This window comes from Somniosus microcephalus, chromosome 1 (genome assembly GCF_052327205.1).
Source record: "Somniosus microcephalus isolate GS21.2 chromosome 1, FLI_Smic_1.0, whole genome shotgun sequence".
Classification (NCBI taxonomy): domain Eukaryota; kingdom Metazoa; phylum Chordata; class Chondrichthyes; order Squaliformes; family Somniosidae; genus Somniosus; species Somniosus microcephalus.
The window spans coordinates 446752676-446774589 of NC_140987.1; the positions used below are offsets into that span (position 1 = coordinate 446752676).

The window sequence follows — 21914 nt, forward strand, 5'->3', positions numbered from 1 at the left end:
ATCCCATGTGCCTGAACTTTACACACTAGTCTAGACCTTATCGAAAGCCTTCTGAAAGTCCAAATACACCACATCCACTGGTTCTCCCTTATCTATTCTACCAGTTACATCCTCAAAAAATTCCAGTAGATTAGTCAAGCATGATTTACCATGTTGACTTTGTCCAACCCTGTCACTGTTTTCCAAGTGCTCTGCTATTACATCTTTTATAATGGACTCTAGCATTTTCCCCACTACCGATGTCAGGTTTACCGGTCTATAATTCCCCGGTTTTTTTCTACCACCTTTTTTAAATAGTGGGGTAACATTAGCTACACTCCAATCCATGGGAACTGTTCCAGAGTCTATAGAATTTTGGAAGATGACCAGCAATGCATCTACTATTTCTAGGGCCACTTCCTTAAGTTCCCTAGGATGTAGATTATCAGGCCTTGGGGATTTATCGGCCTTCAATCCCATCAATTTCCCTAACACCATTTCCCTACAAATACTGATTTCATTCAGTTCCTCCCTCTCATTAGACCCTATGTTCCCCGACATCTCTGGGAGTTTATTTGTGTCCTCCTTTGTGAAGACAGAACCAAAGTATGTATTTAATTGGTCTGCCATGTCTTTGTTCCCCATTATAAATTCCCCTGATTCTGACTGCAAGAGACCTAAGCTTGACTTTACCAATCTTTTTCTCTTCACATAGCTATAGAAGCTTTTACAGTCAGTTTTTATGTTCCCTGCAAGCTTACTCTCATACTCTATTTTCTCCCTCTTAATTAATCCCTTTGTCCTCCTTTGCTGAATCCTAAACTGCTCCCAATCCTCAGGTTTGCTGCTTTTTCTGGCCAATTTATATGTCCTCTCATGGATCTTATGCTATCCCTAATTTCCCTTGTTAGCCAATGTTGAGTCACCTTTTTTGTTTTATTTTTATGCCAAACAGGGATGAACAAATTCTGGAGTTCATCCATGTGATCTTTAAATATTTGCCATTGCCTATTCACCGTCAACCCCTTTAAGTAACATTTCCCCAATCTATCCTAGCCAACTCGTGCCTCATACCATCGTAGTTTCCTTTATTTAAATTCAGTACCCAAGTCTCTGAATCAACTACTTCACTCTCCATCTTAATGAAGAATTCTATCATATTATGATCGCTCCTCCCCAAGGGGCCTCTCACAACAAGATTGCTAATAAATCCCTTCTCATTCCATAATACCCAGTCTAAGATGGCCTGATCCCTAGTTGGTTCCTCGACATATTGGTCCAGGAAACCATCCTGTATACACTCTAGGAATTCCTCTTCCACAGTATTGTTACTAATTTGGTTAGACCAATCTATATGTAGATTAAAAACACCCATGATAACTGCTGTGCCCTTATTGCATGCATCTCTAATTTCCCATTTAATGCCATCCCCAACCTCAGCATTACTGTTTGGGGGTCTGTATACAACACCCACTAATGTTTTCTGCCCCTTGGTATTTCTCAGCTCTACCCATACAGATTCCACATCATCAGAGCTAATTTCCTTCATTACTATTGTGTTAATCTCCTCTTTAACCAGCAATACTACTGTCGTGTATGTGCCTTTAAGAGCCCCCTGTGTACTGTAATGCCGGTAATGGCCACTCGGGCTATATAAGCCTGTATATTGTGTTGTATCAGTTAGTTCCCCTCCAGACTTTGTTCAGTAAACACCTGTGAAACCAACTCCTGTCTTCGGTGTCTCTATTAACACACGGACACAACAGTGGCAACGAATTGGAAACAGACTTACCTGCAATTCGGCAGCACCTCAAGGGCATCGATTCCTCTGGCATCCAAAGTTGAAGAAAATCAAGAAAAAGAAAAAGCTGTGGTTTCACCAGCTAGCCAAGCTGGTGGCAGGTACTGCAATAATCCTTCCTGGGCGTTGGGCTGGGGCTCCAGCGGCTGGCTCTGCAGCTAGGTCAAGCAGCGAAGGCGGAAGCAAGCAGTAACAGACGGGGAGGGAGCACTCGGGAGACGGCCGGCGCTGCGAGCAGGTCGGCGTTCAGACCTAGAGAGAGAGTCTGGCGGGAACGAGTCTCCAACTGTAAATAAATAAATTAAAAGAACGGAAACCCGCGGGAAACAGCGTTGTCATCGGCAGCAGTGGCAGGGAAGCGCGGGAAGCGCCATATCTTTTCTGCAGAAAAGAAAGAAAAGCGCGGGAAGCGCCATTTTTTTTCTAGGATGCCTAAGTCTGGCAATATTGATGCTTTTGATAACGAGATAGAGGATTGGACCACATATGTGGAAAGAGTAGAGGTATATTGCACCGCAAATGGAATAGAAAATGAAAAAAAAGCGTCAGTACTCCTAAATCTAATGGACGCAAAGACATACGGGCTGTTACGAAACTTAATCACTCCAGCCAAACCAAAGGACAAGAATTTTAAAGAAATTGTTGATACCCTACAGTAGGGTTTCTGGAAATTTTCCACGGGAAGTTTAGCTTGGGAATTTTGGGAATTTTGCCCAAAAAAGCACATGCTAGCATAATATCATTTTTTTTGTATTTCTTTCTTTTTTTTCCACAGGTCCTCTCTTAAAATTACTAACAGAGATGGAATCTTAATTATTAAGGAATTTCTTAATCAATATATGTTTATCTTCTTACTTGGCTTGTTTTAATAATTACAAGTTTTGTGTGTGACTGTGAACAAATGTGTCCTGATTGGTTGGATGAGTGGATGAGCGATTAGCTCCCTCTATTTGTAATATTTGCATATCGAATTGTGATTGGCCTGCAGGCATCTGTAAGACTGCTATAGTTTTTTTAAGATCCAGGTTAGGGGTCCTGAGGGAAGTCATTTTGTTTTCTGCTGATGTTGTGATGATGCAGTAAGTAAATCAGACTTTATACCAAATAAACCAGTTACTTGTTGAACTCTGTTGTCCTTCAATTTAAAATATACAATGGATAACCATAGCCAGAAGAATGCAGATGAGTGCCTTGCTCGAGCTGTATATGCAACAGGCTCACCCCTCATGCTCACAGCCAATCTGTACTGGAAGAGATTTTTCAATGTTATTCACCCTGCATACTGTCCTCCCACCAGACATGCTTTGTCTACTTATTTGCTGGAGGCTGAGTATAACAGAGTCCAAGGAAAGCTCAAAGAAACGATAGCGATGGCAGACTGTGTTGCAGTTATCTCAGATGGGTGGTCAAATGTACGAGGGGAGGGCATCATAAACTACATCGTCTCCACTCCTCTCCCAGTGTTCTTCAAGAGCACAGACACGAAGGACAACAGACACACAGGCACATACATTGCTGATGAGCTGAAAGCGGTCATCAACGATCTTGGATCACAAAAGGTCTTTGCAGTAGTTACTGACAATGCTGCGAATATGAAGGCTGCTTGGGCTCAAGTGGAGGAGGCCTACCCTCATATTACGTCTATTGGGTGTGCAGCTCATGGGCTTAACCTGCTCCTCAAGGACATCATGGGTTTGAGAACCATGGAAGCACTGTACAAGAGAGCCAAGCAAGTTGTTAAGTATGTCAGGGGAAAACAGGTAGTTGCAGCAACCTACAACTCCAAGCAAATGACAAAGAACAAGAACACCACACTGAAGCTGCCCAACAACACTAGATGGGGTGGTGTTGTCATAATGTACAACAGCCTTCTGGAGGGTGAGGAGTCGCTGCAAGAAATGGCAATATCCCAGTCTGGGGATATGGAAACCACCATCAAGAAAATACTGCTGGATGATGTGTTTTGGGAGAGAGTGGTTAGCAGCCTTAAACTACTCTCACCAGTAGCATCTGCAATTGCTCAGATTGAAGGAGATGACGCTGTCTTTTCAGATGTTCTCAGGCTTTTTACTGATTTAAAAGAACAAATCAGCATTGCCCTATCCACATCCCTGCTGCTCAAAGCAGAGGAGAAGGCAATTGTTCAATTCATACAGACGCGTCAAGAATTTTGTGTCAAGCCGATTCATGCTGCAGCATACATGCTGGACCCAAAGCATGTTGGGAGACCAATACTTTCTGGAGAACAGATCAACAGCGCTTACAGTGTGATTTCTACCCTCTCACACCATCTCAATCTGGATGTGGGCAAAGTTCTGGGAAGTCTGGCAAAGTTCTCTACCAAGCAAGGTCTTTGGAATGGGGATGGGATATGGGAATCATGCAAGCATATCAGTGCACATACCTGGTGGAAGGGACTTTGTGCATCTGAGGCCCTGTCACCTATTGCATCGGTGATACTCCAAATCCCACCTTCATCAGCGGCCTCTGAACGAAACTGGTCACTTTTTGGGAATACGCATACAAAGGTGTGCAACAGGCTGACTAACAAGAGAGTGGAGAAACTGGTGGCTATCCGGGCGAACCTACAACTTATTGAGCCAGATACAGAAGTGTCCACCACACAGCTAGACACTGACACAGAGGAGGAAATGGACACGTCAGAGCCAGAGTCAGAGAATCAGGAGGAGCAATGAGGAGTAGAAGACTCAGAAGACTCATGAGTAGAAGACTCAAAGGGACAAAATAAGGACAAATTACAGGCTAAATAAGCTGACGCTCTTTTTATTTTATTTTAGATGGGTCTTTTTTGTGGGGGTTCAATAAAGTTCAAAATTATAACCTAAATAAAGTTTTGAAAGCCTGTTTTTATTTATATGGAACAGTATGTCTATTTTGACGACAAAGATAATATAAGGGTCAGAGACAAAAACCATCAGTGTGCAAAAAAACTCAAAATTCCCATAAATTCCCATAAATTCCCAAAATTCCCATAAATTCCCGAAAATTCCCATGGAAAGATTCCTCTTTTAAAAATTCCCAGAATTTTGCAACCCTACCCAACACCGTTGCTAATAGCGGAATGATTCAAATTCTTCAAGAGGAATCAACACAAGAATGAAAGTAACGCTGATTACCTCACCGAATTAAGAAAGCTATCAAAGCACTGCCAATTCGGGGCAGGACTAGCAGATTATCTTCGAGACAAATTCGTCTGCGGTCTTCTAAGCGAAGGAACACAGAAAAGCCTGCTTTCTGAAAAAGATTTAACACTGGACAAGGCTTTCAGTATGGCTGTATCATACGAAGCAGCCATGAGAGGAGCTGCAGAGATACAACAAAAGACACAGGACTTCGGCACCCATGAAATGACACAGGGTTTCGAGAGATGTTATCGCTGCGGCAGATCCACCCATGACCAGAGGGACTGCTGGTTCAAGGACAAAGCATGCAGGCAATGCGGAAAGATTGGACACATTGCACGGGTATGCCGATCTGGACAAAAAAAATCCACGGACAGGAACAAAAAATCAATAAAGAAGTACAGAAAGGTACAAATGATGACGGACAGTAGCTCCGAAGACGAGAAGAGCGATAGCGACTCCGAAAACAAGAGACTAAGCTGTCTCAAATTACATAATGTAATTGCCAAAGAAGATTACCAGACCATTTGGGTTACCCTCACAATAGCAGGGTCCCAAGTTAAAATGGAGCTAGATACAGGATCAGCTCTGACCGTCATAAATCGATGGGATTACGAGCGGCTATTTCCACATATACCTTTAAAAGACACATCCATTATCTTGAAAACATATACGGGGCAGAAAGTATACCCCAAAGGAAAAATAAGGGTGCCTGTTGTATACAACGGCAAGGAAATACAAAAGTTGTATTTATACGTTCTACAAGATGGTGGTCCACCGCTGTTGGGACGTGAATGGATCAGGAAAATACGTTTAGACTGGCACTCCATTCAGGCACTGACGGTGACCAGTAAGGAAAAAAACGATGATGCCGTCTGTATTGATTTCTTTGTGGGTTCAATGACGAGACATTTATGAAAGAGAATGTCTTTTAATCTAAAGTCTGTTCAACTCTTTGTACAGCATTTACAGGAGACATCATGCTAGTGATGCATCTAGAACGAAACTGAAACTAAACTAAACTGCCTTGCTTGTCTCTGTCACATGCCCTTTGCTGGTCAGGCACAAGCAATCAATACATGCAAACATGCTGGTAAGGCATCATAATCAAACAGGCAAATACCATCTCTATTTGCTGATATCATTACATCTCCTTTTCTTAAAACAAAAGTATTTTACTTTTAACTAACAACATGTTTTCTTTGTATTAATCTGCATTTTAACTGTAACACTTAATGAACTTACATTATCATTATCATGATCAAGGTTTTTTAACCTTGCTTTGTGTGTTCACATGAAATATGTCAATACACTAGAACTTGAAGAAAGAATAAGATAACATTACTTCCTTCTATAACAATAGTCCTTAAATTTGCTCAATGAGTCTCTCAGGAGGCTTCACGTGTCTTGAGGATTTTCTGATTGATTGTCCTTGAATCTGAGTTGTTGCCTCAGATGATGCTTTCTCAGCTGTGTGATCAGGTTGTTCAACAGTATCAGTCTCTTGACCTACTGTGGCTGGTCCCATGAGAAGATCTCGATGATTTCTTCTCAGAACAGCACCCTCATCTGTCTGAATGGTGTATGATCTTGGTTGAACTTCACTCAGGACAGTTCCCTTCTGAGTCCATGTGTTTGTTTTGTCTTTGAACCTTACTTGGTCACCAGTGTGGAGTTCAGGTAGGTTTTGTGTTCCTCTGTCATAATAGTACTTTTGCTTTTCTTTCTGTTACTCTTTGAACTTCCTCACTTTCTCCCCCTCTTTTGTTTTCAGGAGGTTCTCCGGGATGGGTAGGTTTGACCTTAGCCGACGTCCCATAAGGAGTTGGGCTGGTGACTTACCACACTCGAGCGGCGTTGTGCGGTATACAAGCATGCTCTGGTAGAAGTCAGTTCCACTGTCTTTTGCCTTGTACATCAGTCTTTTCACTGTGTTTGCGGGCTCCCCTGGGTCAACAGCTCTGGACAACGTGTCTGCTGTATACATCAGCTTACCCGGTGTGTACGCAACATTCAGTTCATCATAGACTGTCTCTCCTTCGCTTTCCACAACGAGGACTCTCTTTACCAGGTTCAGTCTCTCACAGGCTTTTAAACCTAGTATGGCTTGCACATCCTTTGGCACCACAATTAATGCTATTGTGTGCTCTCTGTCCTTGTGTGTCACTTTGACAATGCATCTTCCTTTCACTGGTATATCAGTACCTGAGTATCCTGTCACTTTCACTTTTATTCCATGTATCTTTGGTCTGGGTCTAATTTTCTTAAAATCAGTCTCTGATATCACATTAACTTGTGCTCCAGTATCCAATTTAAATGGAATGTGTATGTCATTCACTTTTAGTGTCAACATCCAGTCTCTTTCTTCTTTTTTGTTTTCAGACACAACATCTACATAGAACTCCTCTATGTCGCTTTCATCTACTGCATGGGCCTTGCTTTGTTGCATTTGGTTCTTACAGCAACAGGCATAATGGTTGTTCTTGTTGCAACTATTGCATGTTTTACCATATGCTGGACACTTTCTTGGTGGATGCTGTGTACCGCATCGACTACATGTCTTTCGATTGTCCCTTTCATTTTCGTTCGCTGGCCACGCCTCTTTTTTCACATTGGCGCACTTTTTGTTAAACGGTTTGTGTCCGTTCTTTCTCACTGCATCCACGTTGCAGCTATTGTCACTGAACAGCTCCTTTGCCTGCGACTTCACAGTTTCTGTAGCCCTACACAGTGCTATGGCTTTTCCCAGGTCTAGATCTTGCTCTCTTAGCAGTCTTTCCCTTAGACCATTATCTGGAATACCACACACCAGTCTGTCTTTTATCAGTGAGTCTGTCAGTCCCCCAAATTCACACGATTTGCTTCTATTTCTCAGTTCAGTCACATACTGATCAATAGTCTCACCCGTTTTCTGTACACATGTGAAAAATCTGTGCCTCTCAAACATCACGTTACGTTTAGGTATGCAGTAGGCCTCAAACTGTTCCATTATTTTATCTAGCTTCATTTTGTCTCCATCAGCAGCGAATGTGAAGTTATTATACACCTCCAGCGCTTCATCACCCACGACATGTAAGAACAGTGACGATTTCTTTTTATTACTTTTCTCGTCAGCTCTGATTGCCGCTAAATACAACCCCACATGTTATTTGAACCTCCTCCAATTTTCAGCCACATTACCTGTCAACTGAAGCATCGCCGGTGGGAGTAAACCTTCCATTTTTCACTTCGTTAGCTATTCTCTAATGGTAAGTAACGATGTTCTCTTTTGGCTTGCTAATTTGTGGAGAGCTGATTTAACTTCAGATTTTTTCTCTTCATCTCTTTCAATCCCACTTCTGACACCATGTATTGATTTCTTTGTGGGTTCAATGACGAGACATTTATGAAAGAGAATGTCTTTTAATCTAAAGTCTGTTCAACTCTTTGTACAGCATTTACAGGAGACATCATGCTAGTGATGCATCTAGAACGAAACTGAAACTAAACTAAACTGCCTTGCTTGTCTCTGTCACATGCCCTTTGCTGGTCAGGCACAAGCAATCAATACATGCAAACATGCTGGTAAGGCATCATAATCAAACAGGCAAATACCATCTCTATTTGCTGATATCATTACACCGTCATACCTGAACGATTAAAAGATATCTTGGCCAACGCCAACGAAGTGTTTCAAGAGAAACTAGGAACCTTGAAAGGCATCACCGCCTCAATAAAAGTGGAAGATGCAGCAATTCCCAAGTTTTTTAAGGCAAGACCGGTGCCGTACGCAATTCGTCCAGCAGTCGAGGCAGAGCTGGAGAATTTGGAAAAGGCAGGCGTATTATCCATAATAGATTGGAGCGAGTGGGCAACACCCATCGTCCCAGTCATGAAGAAAGCATTGAATAATGATAAATCTGAAGAACAGAGAAAAATTTGCATCTGTGGAGACTTCAGGGTGACTGTAAACCCGGTCCTTCACACGGTACAGTATCCTCTTCCGAGGATAGAAGATATTTTCGCCTCACTATCCGGAGGGAAACGTTTCACCAAAATTGACTTGGCACAGGCATATCTACAGATGGAGGTTGAAGAGGCCTCTAAAAAGTATCTCACGATAAATACACACAAAGATCTGTACCAGTACAATCAACTGGTTTTCGGAGTAGCATCCGCTCCAGCTATCTGGCAAAGAGCTATGGAGCAAGTCCTCCAAGGGATTCCGGGGACTCAATGCTACCTAGACGACATCCTTGTAACAGGGGAAAACGACAATGAGCACCTTGCCAATTTGGAGCAGGTGCTCACTAGGCTGAGAGAACGGGGCCTACGAGCAAATCGCCCCAAGTGCGAATTTTTCCAGAATCAAATATCATATTGTGGCCACATAATTAATAAGGAAGGGTTGCATAAGTCACCTGAAAAAATTGAAGCAGTCATAAAAGCCCCAGCACCTGAAAATGTTTCACAATTAAGGTCGTTCCTGGGATTAATAAATTACTATCATAAATTTTTACCGAACTTATCAACTCTTCTGCAGCCTCTTAATGAACTGCTACAAACAGGAGTAATTTGGAAATGGAGCGAAGACTGTAAACGTGCCTTCCATAAATGCAAAGACTTAATCACGTCCAAAGAAGTTTTGGCTCATTACAACCCATCACTGCCAATCAGATTGGCGTGCGATGCATCCCCTTACGGCGTAGGAGCAGTATTATCGCATAAATTCCCTGATGGCCTGGAACGGCCGATAGCTTTTGCGTCACGCTCATTGAACTCAGCTGAGCGTAACTATGCCCAAATCGACAGGGAAGCACTCAGCCTGGTATGGGGAGTGAAGAAATTCAACCATTACCTACACGGACAAAAATTTACCTTGTTGACTGACCATCAACCCCTCATCTCCATATTCAACCCTAAAAAGGGTGTTCCCATTATGACAGCGCAAAGGCTACAGAGGTGGTCCCTTTTTCTAGGGGCACACCAATATAACATAGAATACAAAGGATCAAAACAGCATGGGAATGCTGACGGGTTATCGTGCCTACCGTTGCCAACGGTAGAAGAAGCACCTGCCGTAGACCCAGTGGAGATTTTCCACTCTACCATAGTCGAATGTCTACCAGTAACAAATTCTGCCATTGAAAGGGAAACTAGAAATGACCCGACTCTCTCACGAGTCTACGATTTAACAGTGAAGGGATGGCCAGCACATGGCGAACCACTGTTGCCAGCATTCTTGCAAAGAAGAGAACAGCTGTCAGTGTGCCGAGGAACCTTGATGTGTGGATCCAGAGTGGTGATTCCACCCAAACTCCAGGATAAAGTTCTAAAGGAGCTTCACGAGGGGCATCTGGGTGGAGTGAAAATGAAGAACCTAGCCAGGGTGTTTGTATGGTGGCCAGGTATCGATGGAGACATCGAAGAAATGACTAAGAGCTGCCTAGGATGCCAGAAGGTCCAAAACGCTCCACCACAAGCCCCTCTACATCCATGGGAGTGGCCCTCATCTCCCTGGCAAAGGGTACACATCGACTTTGCTGGTCCATTTATGGACTCAATGTTCTTAATCGCGGTTGATGCACACTCCAAGTGGCCGGAGGTAATAAAGATGTCCTGCACCACCACGGAAAAAACCATCACAGTATTAAGGACCATATTTGCCAGGAATGGGCTGCCTGAACAGATCTGTTCTGATAATGGACCGCAATTTGTGTCCGAAGAATTCAGGAAGTTCTTAAAAAACAATGGGGTTAAGCACTACACATCCGCCCCATACCATCCCGCCACCAATGGATTGGCTGAAAGGTTTGTCCAGACCTTCAAGAAGGCCATAAAGGCCATAGGTAATGAAGACATAAAACTTCAGCACAAGGTGGATAACTTCTTGTTCGCATACAGGAATGCAACACATATGGTTACAAACCAAACTCCCGCCATGATGTTCTTCAATAGAAGCCTAAGATGCCGGCTGGATTTGATCAAGCCAAACATCAGAAGGGACGTGGAGAACCGGCAATTTCAAGGCATGAATGAAAGGCCAACTAGAACCTTCCAGATAGGTCAACAAGTTTTGGCCCGGGACTACCGTACCAAGAAATGGCAGCCTGGAACTATCTGCACACGACTAGGACCGCTGATGTATACCGTGGACATCGGAGAAAGCATAATAAGGTGCCATGCTGACCAAATCATAGAGTCATCTGAAAAGGGACAACCTACACCACAACTCTATACGCCTAATGATGAAGTAGAGATACCCATATCTACCTCCGATCTGGTGATACTGGAACCCGATGAACCCGACACTGGCATTCAAACTGAATCAGCCTTGCCAAAAGAACCTACTACACCACCAGAAACTACTACACCACCGAGGCGTTATCCGGACCGAGTCAGGAAGCCTCCAGAGAGACTGACTTATAATTAATTAACTGCAGCAATGTGTAGATTATTTTTCTTGTAACATGTAATTAATGATTACTTAAAATATTATGTACTGGTTGGCTAAAAGGGGAGGAATTGTCGTGTATGTGCCTTTAAGAGCCCCCTGTGTACTGTAATGCCGGTAATGGCCACTCGGGCTATATAAGCCTGTATATTGTGTTGTATCAGTTTGTTCCCCTCCAGACTTTGTTCAGTAAACACCTGTGAAACCAACTCCTGTATTCAGTGTCTCTATTAACACACGGACACAACAACTACCCCACCGCTTTTTCCTTTTTGCCTGTCCTTCCTGAATATTGAATACCCCTGGATGTTGAATTCCCAGCCTTGGTCACCCTGGAGCCATGTCTCCGTAATCCCAATTATATCATATCCGTATGTCTAAATATATATGTGTATATGTGTGTATATATGTGTGTTTATATATGTGTGTGTGTATATATATGTGTGTGTATACATGTGTGTGTATATATTGGTGTGTATATATGTGTGTGTATATATGTGTGTGTAAATATGTGTGTGTTTATATGTGTGTGTGTATATGTGGTTGTGTATATATATGTTTGTGTGTGTTTATGTATGTGTGTGTATATATATATGTGTGTGTGTGTGTGTATATATGTGTGTATATGTGTGTGTGCATGTGTATATATGTGGTTGTATATATATAAGTTTGTGTGTGTATATATGTGTGAATTTATGTATGTGTGTGTATATATATATATATATATGTGTGCATGTATATGTGTGTGTTTATATGTGTGTGTGTAAATATATATGTGTGTATATATGTGTGTGTTTATATATATGTGTGTATATATGTGTGTGTGTATATATGTGTGTTTGTGTATATGTGGTTGTGTATATATATATGTTTGTGTTTATATGTGTGTGTTTATATATGTATGTTTTTATATATCTGTGTGTGTATGTCAGTTTTTGTATATATATGTGTGTGTGTACATATGTGTGTGGCTATATTTGTATGTGTGTGTGTGTATATGTGGTTGTGTATATATGGGTGTATGTGTATATATATGTGTGTGTATATATATTTGTGTGTGTATATATGTGTATGTGTGTGTACATATGTGTGTGTGTGTATATTTGTGTGGGTATGTGTGTGTGTTAGTGCATATGTGTGTGTGTATATGTTTGTGTGTGGATATATGTGTTTGTGTGTGTGTATATATATAAGTGCATGGATAAGTGTGTGTGTATGTGTGTGTGTGTGTACGTGTGTATATGTGTCTTTTTATATATATGTGAGTATATGTGTATATATGTGTCTGTATATGTGTGTGTGTATATATATATGTGTGTCTATAAGTGTTTGTGTGTCTATATGTGTGTGTGTGTATGCGTGTGTTTATATATATGTGTGTGTTTATATGTGTGTGTAAATATATGTGTGTGTGTGTACCTGTGTGTGTTTATATATCTGTGTGTGTGTATATGTCTGTTTTTGTATATATATATATATATATGTGTGTATATATGTGTGTGGCTATATTTGTGTGTGTGTGTATATGTGGTTGTGTATATATGGGTGTATGTGTATATATGTGTGTGTGTATATATATTTGTGTGTGTATATATGTGTATGTGTGTGTACATATGTGTGTGTGTGTATATTTGTGTGGGTATATGTGTGTGTTGGTGCATATATATGTGTGTGTTAGTGCATATATATGTGTGTGTATATATGTTTGTGTGTGGCTATATGTGTTCGTGTGTGTATATATATATGTGCATGGATATGTGTGTGTGTATATGTGTGTGTGTATATTTGTGTGTGTGTGCATATATCTGTGTGTGTGGATATATATATGTGTGCATGGATATATGTGTGCGTATATGTGTATGTGGATATATGTATATATATATGTGTGTGTGTGCATATATGTATACACACATGCATGCACATACATATCTATATTAATAATTCATTTTGCATTGTCTATTTTTCACAGAAATTTTAGGCAACACTATATCTTATTCCACAAAACACTGGCACCTGCTTATATGATCGTTGCTGCGCTGGAGATTTGAGATACGTGTCAGGTGTCATTGAAACAGAATCAATTGAGTCAAAATACTACGGATAAACAGACAGATGATAGAAGCAGCAGCAATGAGAAGTAACAAGTGCGCAGAAATGAACCCAATGATTAATAATTGATCCCGTAAGCAATCTGCGTAGTTGATCATTAACGCAATCCCTCCGTTGGAAGTTGTAAAATCTGCTGTTGCTGTTGGTTTTTTTTTGTTGTCGCCTTGTTCCAGTGGTCGGCAAACCTCAGCCACAGCACCGACACCCATGTGCAGAAATGTCAAAAGACTCCACCATGTTTTATAAATAGCAAGTTCAAAGGTCTGTATTTACAGAAGCCAAGGAGTGTGAGCAGGCCCTCTCAGAGACAGGCTCCATTTTCCACTGAAATAAAAAGCCAGGCTTTTTTCTGGAGACTTAAATGCATGCCACAGCGTCAGATCAAATGAGTTTTCAACACAATTTGGCATTCTGGAGGGGATCATATATTCTAAACAAAGGTGAACTGTTCCAGGTCAGGCCTTATGTTCATGTGCAACAGCTGTACCAGACAAACAATCTTATTACAGTTGCCTACCAGCTCTGTAAATCTCTCCTCTTAACACTGATTTGCCAAAAAGGGATTTATATTAAATCTGAGACACAAACCGCCCTACACTGTTACAAACACTCTCACAAGACACAGAGAGCAGCCGTGATTTCCTGGAGAATGACGACTGTGCAGCATTCCACCAAATATTATTTTGTTTTAAGAATAAGGTAACCATTAACTAATCATGTGTGTGCTGGGCCAAAGGTTATTGATTTTTAAAACACTGGTCCCCTGTGAATCATCTGGATGCATAAAGTCTCGGAACAGAAAGTTGACTCAACCTTATAATGCCTCCTTAGTGCAAAGCTTTTGCATATGATGCTGGATGAAATGAAGTCCACGTACGCACATATTTGCTTGTACATCACCTTTGCCTTTAGGATAGCTCATCTCTACTGCACTATTTATTGGGAGGGAGTTTACGAAAATAAAGGCAGACTTGAAGAGAGCCTGAAATTCGGACTTTATGAATGATACCAAAATGGAATTAAAAAGCATGGAAATCCATTGCCGCACTAACCATGTAATAGAGATGGCAATCCACCCACTGCCCCACCCCCCACCCCCAACCAGCAATTCCATTACATACTGTCACCAGATGGTCAGGGGAGGACAGATGCCCCCCATAACTCACCACCCTACCGTCCCACATCATCAAGGATCACTCACTATTAGATCACCATGGGCTAGATACCTAATGCCACTAGGACAGTAGGGATTGGATATTTACACTGCAACTCGGCCAGCATGAATTAGACACATTGAGACAAGGCCAACAAGCACAGGACAAACATTACTACTGAGCAAACACAGAGATTAGCCTCACAGGACCACTAGTCCATCAGAAATCAGATATTTACTGCTGGCAAACCGACAGGAATCAGTCGCAAAGTCAATAGACCGCAAGAGATTGGCGCATGTCATGACTGAGCCAGAATAGATCCAATAGACTTTACTAGTAGGCTTCTCGGGCACAGGCACACAATGACACTAGGTCAACAGGGATTGGGCATATACTGCTACTAGGCTACCAAAGATCAGACATACGTTCATTATTTACCTGCCAGAGACTGAATGACCTCCACTTGACTGCTAGGACACAGGCAAACACTCTTTACTAGACCACCAGTGATAATGGGCACGTACCTATAAAACCACTCCAAATAAACAATAAGAGGCAATCTACCAACAAAAAAAGAAACGAGCAAGTAACAATAGAAGAGTGTTGAAAGAACAATTACCGTTGGAACATTCTCAACCAACGCCTACAAAAACGGTGACATTTCGGCACAATCGATGAGATTTAATTTTTTTTTTACCCAGGATTTTAGAGGCACTGAAACAGGCCATTCGGCCCGACGGGTCTGTGCCGGCGTTCACGCTCCACACGTGGCCACCCTGGCACAGGGTGTGCTCAGAAGGGCACAAGCCAACCGAGCGCGGCTCCGCGCCCATAGGCTGCCGTTCTTTTTTTTTTTAAAGGGGGACGGCTGACTCCAGGCGTACGTAAATCTGGTCGAGTCGTGATTTTTCTCGCTAGGTTTAGGCCCTGTCCACTTCAGAGCGGTTTGGTTTCCAGGTGGATTCCAAGCGTTTTCCCACTCCAAAAATCAAGCCTGGACGTTAGTGGGTTAAACAAATTCGACAAGTAACCCCTCTGAGGACGGTAGCATCATTTGTTGAGCCCCCATCCCCTCCAATAATAAGGCATTATCTTCCTTTCATGGCAAATCCTTCAAATGAACAGGTTCTGTCGACCCAGACGTTATTTTAATGCAGATTAACAACACTGGAAATATTACATGAAAATGATATAGATATGACATATTCAAACATGAATGTCTTTCCCACCACACACTGAGGCATTAATATCACTCTCAGAAAATTACAAGACAGCGTTTTTTCAGTGAAAACTGAACAAATTCTCTGTGTGTGTGCTGAAAGTTTTCAAGCACCCTCAACTATTAGTATTTAAGCATTGATCTTGAATTATCCAGCCAGTTGCAAATTTATAATTTGCACACCAACAGTATAGCTTTAAGCCATCTAAGATTTCCCTTTAAAGGATATATATGTCGTGCGGTGACCTCAAAACCCCAGCAAGTCACCCTCTGTTAATTGGAAACATTCATTCACTTTCCACTCAGGGATATCGAGCTGCAAACTTAGTCTGTCAGAGCTGAGGGGCACTAGGTGTCTCTGGTGCGTTATATACACAGGTCTCGCAGAAAATCAAATACAACCACAAAGGAAACCATCCAGCGAAATCAGTGTGGCAACATTTTAGACTCGTACTGACGCCAAAGGAAAAAAACTGCAGTACACCAGTGTTTCACAATAATAGCATCTGAGGCAGGCACCAGTAGGAGTGGAGCCTGTGCGAAAGGCTTGAACTAAAGCATGATTATTCAAAACAAAGGCTTTTTTTTTAAAAGAGAAAGAGACACACAGAGAGAGAGAGAGAGAGAGACCTACCACGATTGCTCCAATTCCCAGTCTCTGAAGAAGTCAAACTCGAAAAGGTCCATCGCAGTTTGCAGATCAGATCCCTGGAACTAGTGTCCCTGGCAGCAATGGGCTTGACTGGACATACGGCGATTGTTCTGTCTAAACTGTAAGCGTACTGTACGTGCTAGCTGGCTGGCTCTCGCAGTGAGAGAATGCTGGCTGGCTGGCTTAGGCTGTCTTAGCTGTGTGCGAGGCAGTCTCAACATCACACACACACACACACACACACACACAGAGGGGGAGGTGGAGCTACAGACAGCAAGAAGCCATGACATGGAGCCAGCACACTATCAGCAAAGGATCTGGTACATTAAAAAAAAAGCCACAATTGCACAGCTAAACTCCATCCCTGTCAGAAACAGCTGTTTGAAGGAGATGCATATGTTTTCCCTCCTGTATTTTATCAATCAGGCTCTTCTGCATTCAATGTATTTGCCCCTCTGCTAGTTGCACGTCTAGTGGCTCTCAGCCCACTCCATGTCCCCAAGCAGGGCACTCATTTGAAGGTTAGGTATTACAAATGCAGAACACAGCGTGCATTGAGAGCAGGGATGGGTGCCGAAGTGAGACTCAAGCCACCTGTGCAATTTGGAGACAGGTTAAACCATTCCCCCTGCAGTGGGCCGGGGATGAGCCACCTTGGAACTGGGCTACCTTGAGATCTTGCCCCAGATGTGGCACCCGGGCAACATGATCACCAGGGGGGCCCCCGAGTGTCATCTCGGTGTAGCCCCCACTCCCCGGGGGAATCAGGGAATCAGATGTTCCGGACATATTGCTGTCAAGACAGCAGGGAAATCAGACGGATGCACATCAACTACTTCATCAGGAATATCAGCTGGATTGACGGTATAGAAACATAGAAACGTAGAAGATAGGAGCAGGAGTTGGCCATTCGGCCCCTCGAGCCTGCTCCGCCATTTAATGAGATCATGGCTGATCATCCAAATTCAGTACCCAGCCCCTGCCTTCTCCCCATATCCCTTGATCCCTTTAGCCTTAAGAAATATATCCAACTCCTTCTTGAATATATTTAATGTATTGGCCTCTACTGCCTTCTGTGGTAGAGAATTCCATCAATTATCACATCAATTAAGTGAGAGGGGGAAAAACGACACACACACGATCACTTAACTCGACCATTTCCTCGCACGTGGCAGCGCAAAGTGTGGCACTGCCTGGATTTGGTGCGCATCCCATTCCAGCGACTTTAGCACAAAATCTAGGCTGACACTCCCGGCGAGGTGCCATCTTTCGGATGAGACGTTAAACCCAGGCCCCGTCTGCCCTCTCAGGTGAACGTAAAAACTCCCATGGCGCTATTTTGAAGAAGGGCAGGGTGGGGGGAGTTCTCCCCTGTGTCCTGGGGCCAATATTTATCCCTCAACCCACATCACTAAAAAAAACAGATTAGCTGGTCATCATCACATTGCTGTCTGTGGGGATGTTGGCCTGAGCAACGCCATTGTTCTCGCTCAGGCCAACATCCCCAGCATCGAAGCTTTGACCACGCTCGATCAGCTCCGATGGACGGGTCACATTGTCCGCATGCCCGATACAAGACTCCCAAAACAAGCGCTCTACTCGGAGCTCCGACATGGCAAGAGAGCCCCAGGTGGGCAGAGGAAACGCTTCAAGGACACCCTCAAAGCCTCCTTGAAAAAGTGTAACATCCCCACCGACACCTGGGAATCCCTGGCCCCAAGACCGCACAAAGTGGAGGAGAAGCATCCGGGAAGGCGGCGAACACCTCGAGTCTCTTCGCTGGGAGCAAGCGGAAGCCAAGCGCAGGCAGCGCAAGGAGCGCACGTCAACCCAAACACCCCACCCACCCGCCCCTTCAACCACCGTCTGCCCCACCTGTGACAGAGACTGTAGGTCCCGCATTGGACTCATCAGTCACCTGAGAACTCATTTTTAATGTGGAAGCAAGTCATCCTCGGTTCGAGGGACTGCCTAAGAAGAGAAGGCTGTTTGTGGGATCTTGCTGTGTGATGATTGGCTGCTGCGTTTTCCTACATTACAACAGTGACAACACCTCAAAAAGTACCTCATTGGCTATAAAGTGCTTTGGGACGTCCTGAGGTCGTGAAAGATGTTGTATAAATGCAAGTTCTTTCTTCACTAACTAACTGGTACTGCACTGGATAACTGACCATCTGCACAACTCTGCCCGCCTCTCACTTATTGTCTTAAAGGGGCCTCCTTGTCTGAAAATAAAGGGGCCAACACCAGGATAAATTCAGGTATTCGCAAATGAACCGCAGCCATTCCGATCCAGGCCACTTCCTGCAGCCTCTGTGATTCAGGCTGCTAATCTCACGAATGTGGAATGTGGAATTTATTCTTGCGTACGTGAGGTAACATCTGAACCAATGGCCAGCCACCATTGGCTAGGCAACAACATCCAAACAGTTCCAAACTGCGCTCGCTCGCCCTATCGGCAAGGGCTGTCTGTAACCGTAGCAACCACCCCTTGCAACGTCAACACTCCCCCTCCCCCCCACCCGCCGACACAACACCATGGCAACTGCCCCATGGTCTTGTGGGGAACTTTGGCGCAGCATTCCCGACACACAACAAAACACAGCAGTGCGCCAAGCCTGAATCCCAGCCTTAACTATCCTGTTTCGATATCTAAACGTGACAGTACATGCATTGTATAAATAGGATGCTGCAACTAACAGCATCGAGTGTGACATTCATCGCACTCACGAAAGAGACGCGCGGCACCTCCTGATGTTTCGGGGTGCATTCGGTAATTTTGTGTTCCCTGTGCACAGCATGTGTGTGACGGAAGCTACATACTGGGAACAGTGTCAGCTGTAGCTCAGTTGGCAGCACTCTCTCTCTCTCTGTCTCTCTCTCTCGCCTCTGACTCAGAAGGTTGTGGGGTTCAAGTCCCACTCCAGAGACTTAAGCACAAAAAATCTAGCCTGACACTCCCAGTGCAGTGCTGAGGGAGGTGCTGCACTGTCGGAGGTGTCGCCTTTCAGGTGAGATATTAAACCGTGGCCCCGTCTGCTCTCTCGGGTGGACGTAACAAAATCCCACGGCCACTATTTTCGAAGAAGAGCAGGGGGAGTTCTCCCCGGTGCTCTGGGGCCAATATTTATCCCTCAGCCAAGATTACTAAAAACAGATGATCTGGTCAATTATCACATTGCTGTTTGTGGGACCTTGCTGCGTGCAAATTGGCTGCTGCGTTTCTTACATTACATCAGTGACTACAATGTACTTCATTGTCTGTGAAGCACTTTGGGACGTCCTGAGGTTGTGAGAGGTGCTAACTAAAATTAAGTTCTTTCTTCTTTTATGTCTTGGAAGTAGAGATTGGCACGTCACATGCAATATTCCAGCTATTAAAGTAAATGAATGGCACATCATGCAGTGTGCTGACTGCACTTGAATCCCCGAAATGGGCTCCCTTTGCGTAAAGCGCCTGCACTGGGAGCACTAATTGCGCAACACTTTGCCCACTACTGTATTCACATTGTTACTGTAGTTGGAATATTTTTATTAAAATAATAGAACAGCCGCCACAAGTGATTGCAATCTGGAATATGATCATGCAAAAACCCCGTTTGCCTTAAGCAATAAAATGAGAATTTGCTCAGTAACGGGGGAAGAGTAAAAATGATTCCGTCGCCAGGTGCCAATGCAACGAGCGTTGCTGGAAAATGACTTGGAAACCTTCCATTGCTTGTCAGTTACCAGAAGTAGCCACATGTCAGGGGACAACGCGACAACAATTTTCATTTATGTAGCGCCTTAACACCCCAAGGCGCTGCACAGGAGCGTTTTCAGACAATATTCGACACCGAGCCACATAAGGAGATATTGGGATAGATGGTCAAAAGATTTTTTAAATTAGTTTCTTATGGGGTGTGGGCGTTGCTGGCAAGGCCAGCATTTATTGCCCATCCCTAGTTGCTCTTGAGAAGGTGGTGATGAGCCGCCTTCTTGAACCGCTGCAGTCCGTGTGGTGAAGGTACTCCCACAGTGCTGTTAGGGAGGGAGTTCCAGGATTTTGACCCAGCGACGATGAAGGATCGGCCGATATATTTCCAAGTCAGGATGGTGTGTGACTTAGAGGGGAACTTGGAGGTGGTGGTGTTCCCATGCGCTTGCTGCCCTTGTCCTTCTAGGTGGAAGAGGTCGCGGGTTTGGGAGGTGCTGCCGAAGGAGCCTTGGTCACAGAGCTAGGTTCTAGGGAGCGTCTTCAAGGAGGAGAGAGAGGAAAAGAGTTAGGGAGGGAATTCCAGACTTTTTTGGAGGAGACTGAAAGGCGGAGACAGAAGCAGGAAAGCAGAACGGTTCAGGGAGAGAGTCCCACAGAGGCTGCTGATGCCTTCGTGTCACTTACAAGTGACATGGGCTGTAACTGTGTTGTAACAATCATGTAATAGTACTGTGAGTTATAAAGGATCTACATATGTTTAATATTTATGATGTCATGTGCCAGACTGTGTGCAATACATTGAATGTATTTTTATATATTATTAATATTTAATGTGTCTTTTTATTTTGGCAGCCCCTGTGTGACTGTGCTACGATTATGGAATTATATTTTTGACGTTTCTAGGCTTGTGGGAGGTCCTGTCACAAGCGGACGGGTGTTTGAATTGCAGTGTCGAGGTGACGCAGCGAGAATTACAGAGGGCTGTGGAGCCTCCTGGAGGCTCAATGGATTCCTGCTTCAGACAATGAACATCAAAAAACAACATCCTTAAGGGGAACCACAATGAATATCTTATGAAAGGATTATCTATTTTCTGCGCAATATTGGGACAATGGTTTCCCCCCCCCACCCCCGCCCCCACAGCTTATCAAGAGAGCCCTCTCAGGGATTCCACCTCCAACAGAGAACAGCAGCGTTTGGAGTCTTTCATTGTCAAAGGCATATTAGCATATTATTTACACATTGGATGCCTCTTCATTGCTGCAGGGAAGACACAGCATTAACCCTTTACTCCCAGGACTGCATTGAATGTGCGAGTAACCCTTTACTCCCAGGACGGCTTTGAATATGCTAGTAACATTGGTGGCAAAAACAGGAAGGCAGATTATTATCTGAACGGCAATAGATTGGGGGAAGGGGAAGTGCAACGAGACCTGGGTGTCCTTGTGCACCAGTCGCTGAAGGTAAGCATGCAGGTGCAGCAGGCGGTTAAGAAGGCAAATGGTATGTTGGCCTTCGTAGGGAGAGGGTTCGAGTACAAGAACAAGGATGTCTTGCTGCAGTTGTACAGGGCCTTGGTGAGACCACACCTTGAGTATTGTGTGCAGTTTTGGTCGCCTTATCTGAGGAAGGATGTTCTTGCCATGGAGGGAGTGCAGTGAAGATTCACCAGACTGATGCCTGGGATGGCAGGAATGATGTATGAGGAGAGATTGGGTCGATTGGGC

General features: G+C 43.7%; 1 protein-coding gene across 5 annotated transcripts in view; it reads right to left on the reverse strand.

Moving 5' to 3' along the window:
* The window catches only part of aff2 (AF4/FMR2 family, member 2), a 648034-nt gene extending 631338 nt beyond the window's left edge, over nt 1-16696 (reverse strand). For 4 of the 5 annotated variants that reach the window (XM_086001958.1, XM_086001950.1, XM_086001941.1 and 1 more), the window contains exon 1: nt 16473-16696. In XM_086001958.1, the coding sequence (XP_085858084.1) occupies nt 16473-16525 (53 nt within the window). In that variant the 5' untranslated portion in view covers nt 16526-16696. The remainder of the gene's footprint in view (nt 1-16472) is intronic. The other variant, XM_086001966.1, reaches the window with a different exon arrangement.
* Between the last annotated feature and the right edge of the window lie 5218 nt (nt 16697-21914).